At 59.3% G+C, this 11,304-nt stretch overlaps 4 protein-coding genes across 4 annotated transcripts; 3 read left to right on the top strand and 1 right to left on the bottom strand.

The window, feature by feature from the left end:
• Nucleotides 1–16: 16 nt before the first annotated feature.
• BXZ73DRAFT_80202 (uncharacterized protein) lies at nt 17–669 on the top strand (the record flags this gene model as incomplete). The annotated part of the gene is made up of 2 exons (XM_048023234.1): nt 17–234; nt 297–669. 2 exons carry the CDS (start codon nt 17–19, stop codon nt 667–669), a joined length of 591 nt encoding a protein of 196 aa, XP_047874461.1.
• Nucleotides 670–2,593: 1,924 nt separating this feature from the next.
• Nucleotides 2,594–7,303, top strand: BXZ73DRAFT_91987 (uncharacterized protein; the record flags this gene model as incomplete). Its single annotated transcript, XM_048026199.1, has 16 exons — nt 2,594–2,725; nt 3,017–3,272; nt 3,337–4,720; nt 4,798–5,149; nt 5,208–5,361; nt 5,414–5,490; nt 5,544–5,571; nt 5,607–5,638; nt 5,697–5,717; nt 5,791–5,794; nt 5,819–5,986; nt 6,016–6,048; nt 6,100–6,505; nt 6,562–6,618; nt 6,648–7,159; nt 7,221–7,303. The coding sequence occupies 16 exons, from the start codon at nt 2,594–2,596 to the stop codon at nt 7,301–7,303; spliced, it is 3,699 nt and encodes a 1,232-aa protein (XP_047874460.1).
• A 739-nt stretch (nt 7,304–8,042) lies between these two features.
• BXZ73DRAFT_52290 (inorganic diphosphatase) lies at nt 8,043–9,394 on the top strand (the record flags this gene model as incomplete). The annotated part of the gene is made up of 5 exons (XM_048020783.1): nt 8,043–8,088; nt 8,223–8,476; nt 8,679–9,118; nt 9,188–9,297; nt 9,357–9,394. The coding sequence occupies 5 exons, from the start codon at nt 8,043–8,045 to the stop codon at nt 9,392–9,394; spliced, it is 888 nt and encodes a 295-aa protein (XP_047874459.1).
• A 738-nt stretch (nt 9,395–10,132) lies between these two features.
• Nucleotides 10,133–10,921, bottom strand: BXZ73DRAFT_52263 (uncharacterized protein; the record flags this gene model as incomplete). The annotated part of the gene is made up of 1 exon (XM_048020781.1): nt 10,133–10,921. The coding sequence occupies one exon, from the start codon at nt 10,919–10,921 to the stop codon at nt 10,133–10,135; it is 789 nt and encodes a 262-aa protein (XP_047874458.1).
• Between the last annotated feature and the right edge of the window lie 383 nt (nt 10,922–11,304).

Below are 11,304 nucleotides of genomic sequence, written 5' to 3'. Positions count from 1 at the left end.
ACGGCGGCATTCTGGGATGCATCAGCGGCTCCGTCTACGCGGTGTGGTACCTCCGCGCTCTGGGCGCGAAGGTCGGCCGCGACTGCGCCATCTTCGCCGGCGGCTGGGTCGGACTCATGACGGAGCCCGACTCGTCGAACTCGGGGACCGCGTCGCGCTCGACAACTGCTCCGTCGTCGCGCACATCAACTCCCGCGGGAAGTTCTCCCTGAACAGGCTCACCATCGGATCATCGTGCGTGTCCTCCATTTGTCACGCACCACGCTAGCTGACATCGCCCCGCTTCGCGTGCGCAGCGCCGCGCTGCGGTCCGGCTCGCGCCTCCTCTCCGGCGCGAACATGGAGGAAGGGTCGATGCTTCTCGAGCACACCCTTCTCACGTCGGGCGAGATCGCGGAGTCCGGCGGCGTTTACGCAGGCTGGCCCGCGCGGCTTCTCGAAGGAGAGAAGGGCTCCCACCGGCAGTCGTCGTACCAGCTCATGTCGGCCCTGCACCTCAGCTCGCGCTACCGCAAGCTCCAGCGCGCGACCCGCGACATGCGGGACGAGAAGCGGAGGCTGGACGAGAAGCTCGAGCTCGGCCAGCGCCAGCTGCGCGAGGCCAGGCGGCAGCTCGAGGGCATGCTCCCGGTCAGGTCGCACAGTTCTTCGGAGGCCTCAGAGGCCTGATTTTCTCCGCTGCGTTTCTCTTTTCTTTCTCTCACATAGACTTCCGCTCCCTCTCATATGCATCGTCGCGCTCCTCGATTGTCTGCTAGCATGTATCCTGCTCTGCCCCGTGTTCTCTGACGTTACCGCATCTCCGGACCTGCCGCTCCTTGTCCGTCTTAGTTCTTTACTCTCGTTCCACTGCCAGCTAATTGGCTTAACTCACACTCCTTAGTTCACACCGCGCTCTGTTCCCTCTCTCCTTGAGTCCAGTGTTCTCGTACTCCCGGAAAAAGTCCACCCTTGTTATAAGAGTAGTATCGGGCCCTCCTGTGTTGACCTCGTGTTGCATCTGTATATATTCATGCATGCATCGAACCATCGTCAGAGATCATCGAGCGAGTGCCCATTAATTACTATAGGAAGCCTCTAGTCTGCCTCGTTACCAGCAGAGTCGTATGCTACATACCAATGGAACGGTTTCTAATGTTCCAGGCACGACGCTTGAGAGATGTAGGGGTCTGCGTGTGCCAGGATATATCTGTGCGGTATGTTGCTTGCAGCGTCAAGGGACTTCCGTGGGGTTACGCTACAGCCTTTGCATAAAAGTGCGGAATCATCACGAAAGCAATTTCGGGTAGACGCTCAGGCACAATGCGCAGATGTGACCCGGTCGTCACACCCCCCGCGAGCTGGATCCCGCGGTCGGACACGACTTGCATGAAGTCGGGTGCTCCCCATTGCCTTCCCGCACCAAGTATATGAAGAGTGATCATAGTATTGGGGAAAGAACCTATTAAACTACATGAAACTATGTACATGATTCAATTCTTGCCAACGCCTGCTTGCGCGTGATCACATGTAAGGCGTGACGAATCAACCATGGGCTTCGACGAGGGCGATGATACCATCCATGGAAAAGGCAGAAAGGATAGAGTAGTGTTGGCCACGAATAACCGTACCACGACGTACGCACGCGAGCCCAAGTGGTGCCCATCCCATCCTCCGTTAATTCGTCCGACCATCCGCTGCTGACTCGTCCGACCAGACCATATTCCATGCGGATTTCCCCCCACTCCTCTACCCACGCGCCGCGGAGGAGCTCGTTGCGCTCAAGCGAAACCTTCGAGACCCTCTCGCGAGTGGACGCTAGCTTGCGCAAGATTTGAGAAGGGGTCAACGAGACTGTACCAGCAGTGACTTGGGCCGAAGTGTGTATGCAGTTCGTCGAGATGGACCGCTGGGTTTCTCTCGATGGCTGTTATGATAAATTGTATGTCGACGGCTGAAAGGGAGCGTGAACGTCGAGGCCTGGGGAGGATACCTGCTTTGCCAGACTCCCGGAAGTGTTTCACGCTGCGCACTGCTGAAGCGGTGACCTGTGGCAGGTGGCGAGTTCGCAGATCTCGGAGACCGGCCTGTTGTCGACGACGTGCCAGTGGATCACGTATCTCGAGACTGAGGAGCCATGGCTGGACGCGGGAGACAAGAGTAGCTAGCAATCTCCGAGACGCGTCGAGCATAAGTAGGGAGTCGCGCGAGGCGCGAGGACCGCGCGCGCTACTCACAGAGGGCGTGACGCCCAGGTCACATCTGCGCATTGTGCCTGGGCGTCTACCCGAAATTGCTTTCGTGATGATTCCGCACTTTTATGCAAAGGGCTGTAACTGCGATCTTTGCAAATTGAAGAGGGAGGAGGGCGCGTGAACTTCAAAATTCAAATGAAATCGCGCCTCGCGTGTTGCCCCAGTCACGTGGTGTATTCGTGCAGGCGCGTCGTGCTTGCTGTAGCAGTCATTGTTCGACGTTCACCCTTCCCTCCCGACACCGATGCTTTCTGCTCGCTAGCTCTCCACGACCTCATAATCATTCAACACACCTATACAACGCCCTTTGTCGCCCACTCTCGGACGCGCTCGACCCTACCGGACGGCAGGACGCCGCTATGTCCTCTTCCAAGCCTGCTCTCACCAGCGCGACACCACCACCACCAGACTTTCAGCCACGGATACCGGAGAGGTACATCGAGGTACCGGACCAGCGGAGATACATCTTGAGCCTAGGCGTAGCATGCCAGGTGAGTGGCACCTGAGTTACGCGCGTTGTAGCGGACACGACCAGTTCAAGGAAAGGCGCGATGTTTGGAGCCACGAGCGTGTTTGTCCAGAAAAGAAGGGCTTGTGGTGGAGATACGCCGGCGCGAGTTCCTCCATGGGCTGTACCATGCTTCTAACGCGAAGTTATACTTGTGGCCGCCAACATATACAGTCAGACACTCCTCCTACATGAGCGATGCGACACGCCCTTCTCTAGCTCTCGGCGTGACTTGAAGCTATTTCTAAAGTGCAACGGCTGAAATTCTCTGCAGGCCATCAAAATCTTTGACCTCATAAGGTATTGGTTTCTATCAAGTGATGGTCCTCAATCCTATGCAAGAAAGTGGATGTTTGTGGACTTCCTTTTCTGCGTCACCCTCTCCTGGCTACGAATACCTCGTCTGAGGTATGGCGCGGCCGTGGTCGCGCTCCAAATCATCTCGCTCTGGATCTTCAACGGGGTCGCATTTGGTGGCCTCTCCGTGAATGTGGGTGGTGGTCCGTGGGCTGGCGCAGCTCGGTCTTCAGGTGCGTCTGGCATTCTCTAGAAATCAACCCTCGAAGGCTGATCACGTTGTGATGCACGTAGCAGGAGGATCCGCTATTTGGGACTACCTCCCGGGTTTCGGGTCAACGGGCGGAAAGGATGCGCACCTACTTGGTCAGCATACGGTCCGAATGTCTCCCATCAGCACCGCCCAACTCAACCCCTACTCGGAGACTTTCTGCCTTCCTTCGACGACCTCGCACGTCCTCATACCTGTGCTATTGAACAACACCAGCCCAGCAAGCGTCCGGTACACGCTGACGCCGCTTGCGTATTCGGCAAGTTCGAAGAGCTCAGGCAAGATCGAGTATTTCGACCTCTCTTCGAAGGACCTCCGAGCGATCGAACAGAGTCGCGTGGACCACTTGCAGCTCGTCCGCGCAGCCGCCAAGAAGGAAGTGGAAGAGTTTGACGAGTATGACGACGAGGATGAAGACGACGCGACACGCTCGGCGCATGGGTCGCTTCAGAAGACTCAGCACCTCACATACATCCGACTAAACAAGGCCGGAACACTGCGCCTCGACCGGGTCGTCGACCAGTCCAACGTGGATGCTCGTTTGGTTTTCCCCAACGAGATCACCGTCGTGCCATGTCCAAGCGTGGCGTTTACTCTTACCAGCGAGACACTCGTCAAGGACATCCGTTGTGCGACCCCTGGGCTCGTGGGAGGCGCAGGAGAGGAGCTGCAGCTAGAGATCGACATCACCGGTGTTCCTCCTCTCAGCTTGCGCTGGCACCGCGACGTCGATTACAGGCGGGAACCTTTCATGGTCGAAGGCATCGAAGGTCCGGAGCACGAAGAGGTCTCACAAGGCGAACGACGTATGGCCGGGGACGGCCACCGCGCGCCCGTGCAAGTGCGCGTGCCGCTGACCGTGGTTCTCGACTCTCTTGGCGAGCACTCGTACGTACTCGAATCCATCACCGATGGGCTAGGCAACCTTGCGCACGCCGGCTTCCCTGCTCCAATGCGCGCCGGCGTGTCTGCGCGCCAAGTACCGGAGGAGCAGATGCACACATTGGCTACGACCCGCTCCGTCTCAGTGCTCCGCCGCCCCTCCGTCTCGTTCAAGTCGTGCGGCCCTGGCAAGCCCGCCTCCTTGCTCATTGGCTCCGAGGCTCAAATCCCCGTCTCGGTCGTCAATGCGGACTCTGAAGACGAGCCTTGGGAAGTCGCGGTCCGCTACGACCCGCCGCTGGGTGATGATGGGAAACCGAGCAAGCGGTACAAGGCCTGGACGAAGGCACTGAAGACGCAGGAGAACAAGCGCGACCTCACGCTCCGTGCCACCGCGCCGGGCGAGTACACGATCACTGGCGTCAAGGGACAACACTGCGAAGGCGATGTCCTCAGCCCCGACACCTGCAGGGTTGTGGAGCGACCTCAGCCCTCCGCGGAGATTGAATGGAAGAAGATCCATGAGTGGTGCGTTTCGCACCCTTGTGAACCTGTTTTACGTCCGCTAACGCGCCTTGCTCCCCCACGTGTGTCCGTGTCCACAGTTCTGGCGACATCGGTGTCGCTGCCTCTCTCATCCTTCATGGGACACCGCCGTTCCAGGTCTACTACCAATCACAGCGAGACTCTGAAGCGCCAAGGGACTCCGCGAAGACGTTCCCGACCTCTCGCGGGGAGCTCACTGTGCAACCGGATCGCAGCGGACACTACACGTTCAAGATTTACCAGATCAGCGACGCGAACTACAAGCGGATTGACCTGAAGGGCTCTTCGATCGAGCTCGACGTGCACCCGCCTCCGTCTGCGGACTTCTCTGGTACGCCTCATGGTAATCGCGGCAAGAAGAGCATCAGCAGCTGCTCGGGAAGCAATGTCGATGTGGACGTCGATCTACGGGTGAGTCTGCTTCACTCTGGGTGGGGGATCAAATTCCTTTCTGACACGTCTCCTCTAGGGGACACCACCATGGAACATCGAGGTTCAGATCGTTGGTCCCAAGGGCTCGGAGACGATGACCTTCCGTGATATCACGACCGCCAAGCAGAAGCTATCTGTGCCCATCCCCAAGGCCATCGACAGAGACGGTGGTTCGTTCGAGGTGGAATTGCGTGAGTGCATAAGACGTCGATCCAGCACCCAGTTTCTCATGATCCATAACAGTCAGCGTTGAGGACGCGTACAAATGCAAGCGTTCCTTGTCGGTTCCCGGCATTGCAGTCAACGTTCGCCGCGTGCTGGTACGTCGACTGTTGGTATCGGAGCCTAGTCGCTCTAACATCAAAGCCATCAGCCTACGGTCAAGTTTTACGGCAAGCCCAGTCAACGCCGCATCACGGTTCTCGATCACGAGCAGCCATGCTTCCTCTCCGTCTAACAGGCGAAGCGGTATGCATTGTCTATTAGTTCAAACTCGGTTGTATACTCATGTGTTGTCTTTGCGCAGCCTTGGCAAGTCAGGTATCGTGTCCAAGATACAGGACGTACACAGTCTATCACTCTGAAGTCACCCAATGACGAGCTTTGCGCAAATGCCAAAGGAACGTACGAGCTTTTGGAGGTGAGTAGAACGGCCTCATCAGGAAATTACCTTTTCGCTGAACACGCTTCAGGTTTCCGATTCCCAATGTCCAGGCACGGTGGTTCAGGGCGACGAGACTTATGTTGTGGATCACGTACCGCGTCCCTCTGCGAAGTTGTCGTCGGATGTTGAGGCTGCATATGAGAGCTTCAACGGTCACATATACTCTCGCCCATCTGTGAAGGCGTGAGCGATCACGTCGACCTTGATCTGACTGGTGGGTTTCCTCTTCACTTCATCAATCATCATCGTTGATTGTCGTATGTAGGTCGTCCGCCTTTCCAGATCATGTACAACATCGCCGAAGATAACGGGTTCAGTGCCACCAAGCTCCTCGACCAGCCCACCTTCAGCAGCATTCAGCCACGCACGCGCTTCCAGCTTCGTACCTCCGAACCCTCTCGCATCTATTACGAAGTCAAGCAGATCGGCGACGCAGCCTACCCACTCGCGAAGAACCGCGACGCCATTATTCCGCGTTCCGGGCGCCTCCTCTTCGAGCAGCAAGTCCTCATGCGTCCTTCGGCCCGATTCAAGTCCAACAACCGCCTGACCTTCTGTCTCAACGACGCACTGTCCGCCACAGATGCTCCCAACGGCGACGGCGTGGTTGTTCTTGAAGGCACCCCGCCCTTCCAACTCACGATCTCCATCCGCAACCTGGCTGCGTCGAAGTGCACACCGAGACCCTTGAGCTCTGGGACACGACTTGGCGCGTACACCTGCCGAGTTACAGCTTCAACTCCGTCGGCCCACACCAGATAACGCTGGACTCGGTCCGCGACGCGTCCCGCTGCGAACAGGTCGCCCCCGAAGACCCCGCACCCGCGCGGTCTGGGCGGACGTGGCAGAGACGGCGGCGATCGTGCCATTCAGCAGGCGGGAGGACTACTGCGTCGGAGACTCGATCCCGTTCCAGCTCGAGGGCACGCCGCCGTGGTCGGTCGGGCTCCGGGTGAACGGGCGGGTGCAGACGGCGGACGCGCCGCGCTCGCCGTGGTCGGCGGCGCTCACCACCCCAGGCGAGTTCGCGGTGACGAGCGTCGCGCACCGGACGAAGCGGTGCCGGACGGCGGTCGCGGACCTGCGGTACCAGGTGCACGCGCTCCCTGCGGCGCAGGTCGGGCACGGGAAGCGGATCGTGCAGGACATCCACGAGGGCGACCAGGCGGAGATCCTGTTCACGCTCGTCGGCGAGCCGCCGTTCACGTTCACGTACCAGCGCGCGGAGCTGACGCCGCGCAAGGGGGCGCAGGGCAAGGTGCTGGAGACGCACACGGTCTCGGGCGTGACGACGAAGGAGTACTCGATCTTCTCGGCCATGGAAGGTGCGCTGCGTTCTTCGTGCCTGAGCAGCGCGGTTCGATGCTGACGGGGTTCGTTGTGCAGGAACATGGACGATCACGTCCATTTCGGACAGGTACTGCCGGTACCCTCCGGTGCAGCAGGAAGACGCGGACAAGGTGCGGTGAAGAAGCCGCGGACCATTCTCCCAAAAATGCTAGTTGCTACGCCCGCTATGACTTTGCATCCCTACATATCTGTAGCACGTAATTCTATTCTTGATGACATTCATGAACATTCGCATTGGATCGTCGTCCGCGTCTGACGCAGCACAGCTGCCGCGCGCTCAATGGCGCGCCGCGGAGTTGCGAGAGCAGGACAACGAACTATACGTTTAGCGCAGCGGCGACAGCTGTAGTGCTGTGACGACAGCTTGACGTGGGGGCCAAATAGTTGGGAAGGCTCGCTGGGGTTGGATTGCAGACTGGTGGCTGTTCGTATGCTGTGGGTGTATGATAGCTGTCGTCGCGAGTGAAATGGATGCTGAGAGAGAACGGTCATGTGACCTGGGAGGCGAATGTCGCGGCGGTGAGTGGACGAGGCGAGAGGAAAGACTGAGGCTTGGTCAGGCGCATCGCGACGGGCAGCGCGCAATGGCAGGCAGCAGCGGGGCGCGGGCGAAATGGCGGGTGCTGGATAGGGCCCGATTATCTAGCCGATGGCGATAATCGACCGCAACACCGCGCGAGCGTGCCACGAGCAGGGGCTCCGCATAGTATATACGTCCGCCAGCCCAGTCGGGATGCTGCGAGCATCTGCCCTCCGCCGCGTCTCTCAGCAGCTCCGCTTTCTCTCCGCTACTTCTCCAATGGCCCGTGAGTGCCCCCACGCCAGCCTCCTTCTCTCCTCCCCCGCTCATCTCCCCCCATGGCAGAGTACGGCACCCGCCTCATCGGCGCACCCAACACCCTCGGTCAGTCTGCCTTCGTGCATGCATCGCCCCCCGCCCATGCACAGATATCGTGATCGTCTGCCCGTCCGTCCCCCGCGTCCCCGTCGCGCCCCCGTCGCGCCAGCGCACACATGCTGATCGGCGCGCTCACACAGAGCACCGCGTGTTCATCGAGCAGAACGGCCAGGTCGTCTCGCCCTTCCACGACATCCCCCTCTTCGCCGACCAGAACAATGGCATCCTCAACATGGTCGTAGAGGTCCCCCGCTGGACCAACGCCAAGATGGAGGTCTGCAAGGAGGAGCCCTTCAACCCCATCAAGCAGGACGTCAAGAAAGGCCGCCTGCGGTTCGTCCGCAACTGCTTCCCCCACCACGGTTACATCTGGAACTACGGCGCGTTCCCCCAAGTGCGTGTGCCCCCTTTACAGTGCTCGTCGCGCGGTAGAACTCATGGCGCGCCTGCCCTTGCTTCCCGTGCCTCCCTCCTACCGCACCGTCTTCGCGATGGCGCGATCGTCTCCTCCAATTCACCCTCCGGTCCGCGCTTGCTTTCGCGTGCACGTTCCCCACTCGTCACGCACCCATCGTCGCTTGCGCTCGGTCCCACAGACATGGGAGGACCCTAACCAGATGCACCCCGAGACGAAGGCGAAGGGCGACAACGACCCTCTCGATGTGTGCGAGATCGGCGAGCAGGTCGGCTACGTCGGCCAGGTGAAGCAGGTCAAGGTGCTCGGCATCATGGCTCTCCTCGACGAGGGCGAGACGGACTGGAAGGTGATCGTCATCGATGTCCGCGACCCGCTCGCGAGCCGGATGAACGACATCGAGGACGTCGAGCGTCAGCTGCCCGGCCTCATCCGCGCGACCAACGAGTGGTTCCGCATCTACAAGATCCCCGACGGGAAGCCGGAGAACAACTTCGCGTTCTCGGGCGAGGCCAAGAACAAGAAGTACGCGACCGAGATCATCCACGAGTGCCACGAAGCCTGGCGCCGCCTTGCGTCGGGCGAGACCCCGGCCTCGACGGCCTCGTACGACCTCTCGATGTGCGTCCCGTTCTTTCTCAAAGTCGTCATGTGCGTGCGGGGATGCTCACGTCCTTGCGTCTCCCGTAGCCGCAACATCACTGTCCCCAACTCTCCTGGATACACGAGCAAGTCGGACCCTGCGTACACCGGCCTCCCCACCGATTCGCGCAAGCCCCCCGCAGCCATTGACCCGTCCAGTACGAGATCGACATTTCTCGATGTGCTCGTGTATTGACTGATGACGTCTCTTCTGTAGTCTCGAAGTGGTTCTACATTGCCTCCGCCCAGGTATAGCGTCCTTCGTAGTTGCGTCGAGTTGTATAGTACCCGAAGAAGTAACCAACTTTTCGCTTTCACGCCTAGTCGGATGGAGCTCCTCTGTCTCGTTTCTGAGTGGCGAGGACTCGTTGCGAGAACGAGGGCGTCCATTTCAACTTCGAAAAGGAGACTGCTCCGCTCATGGCGTTTCACCGTCCCGCATTTTGGCCGCCATCCATTGGCCGCATCTGGGGCATATTTTGGCAACCCAGTCACAGAACTCGAGGTGGCCAATTTAATCCTATGTCGAGCTCCGACTCATCAGTACCCCGACGACTCCTCCGCCTCGCAGGCTACGAAGACTGCACAAGATCGCTATGTACTCCGCACGCCCTGAATATATACATGTAACTTATAATATGGCATCGACAATGAGCTCTTCAAGCTCAGTGTACCAAGCCCCTCATCTCAGATTCCATAGCCCCTTCTGCATCAATAGCTGGCGAACTCGCGTTCGAAACCTCCACTATGGTACCCAGCAGATTTCAGTCTTCGTTTTTATGTAGCTAGTAAATTGAGACCTTCGTCAAACAGACTGGAGTCCCAGTCCGTCAGGCCAAGCTCGGACGTGACTGCATCCTGCAAATGGTTGCAGTGCAGGGGCCTCAAGTTGGACCATAGCCGATAGCGGTCCCTCTCGCACCCTTCTGAGAGACGATTGCCCCTCTTACAGTAATATTACATCCGCTGACTATCGCATACGGTTCTTCGTTATTATGTGCAAGGGGCTTCTTCTGAACTGACCCTTGCGGCGGCCCGCTTGGCGCGAATGCGAGCCTCCAACTCCCTATTGAACTTGCGTCCTCCACGACCGTCCGACCCTTCTCGCAAAAGCACCCAGTCCCCGCGACGTGCTCGCTCGCGTATGTCCCGCTCGTGTGCGATGGTGTCAGGGTGCGGCATGTTCAGCTCGCCCTTGATCCAGTCGACGTGCCACTGGCGGAGCTCGGGGTCGATGCTCTCGAGCGAGGCGGGAGAGGAAAGCAGAGAAAGTTGGGCGGCATAGAGATAATGCAGCTGCATTCGGAGGTAGCGAATGAAGCTCTCAGACGAGGTGTCCAGGATGCGGTGCACCAACGCGCAGTAGAAGCGTGACAGGGACGGATAATGGTCGGAGCCTTTCGGGGAAGTCGAGAGCTCCTTGGACATGCCTGTCCACACGCCGGCGTCGAAGAGAATGGTGAGGTCGTCGTAGGGGGGGTCGGACGGCGTGGGGGATACGAGCACCACGGGAGATCCATCGACGGCGGGGTCCCAGAGCTCCACGTGCGACGGGGGGTGCACCGTATGAGTCCAGCCCGCGGAAAGGAGAGCTGCCTCCGCGTCAGACACAGAGTGGACGAGGAGGTAGTATTGCAAGGCGACGGTGTCTGAGCCGTGGAATTGCAGCGCTCGCTCAAACCAATGGCAAAAGGGGACGTTGTGCTTGATGAGGATCGGGCTGGGGTTCGGGTGGCCGTTCGTGGAGAACAGCGGCGAGTGGGATATCAGGATCTTGACCATCACACCGGAGTTTACCTCCACGGCCTCCGTCTGACCCTTCTCGTCCATCTCCGATGTCTTCTCCTGCTGCCTCTCCTGAACGTTTGACAACGGCGATGGGCTGCGGGCTGGCGAGCGCGAATGGGGGCACGGCTGGTTGGAGTCCGACATGGTGGACGACGCCTAACGCGTTGCACAGTGTGCGAGATGATAAGTGCGTAGTGGGCGGCAGGCAGCGGGCGGGAGCAAGGCGGGGCGGAGGGGTGGGCGAGGCACGGAGTGGGACTCGGAGACAGTGCACCGCATCCTCAGGGACTCCGAGTCGTCCAGCTCTGCATCCTGCCTCCAACCGCCGCTTCATTGTATGCACGCCGCGCAGCGTTGAACATGGGGCGCCCTGTCAC

Source organism: Epithele typhae (assembly GCF_022376455.1).
Source record: "Epithele typhae strain CBS 203.58 chromosome Unknown BXZ73scaffold_55, whole genome shotgun sequence".
Taxonomy (NCBI): domain Eukaryota; kingdom Fungi; phylum Basidiomycota; class Agaricomycetes; order Polyporales; family Epitheliaceae; genus Epithele; species Epithele typhae.
Note: the sequence above shows the minus strand (reverse complement) of the source record. Positions and strands in the feature narration are given on the sequence as shown.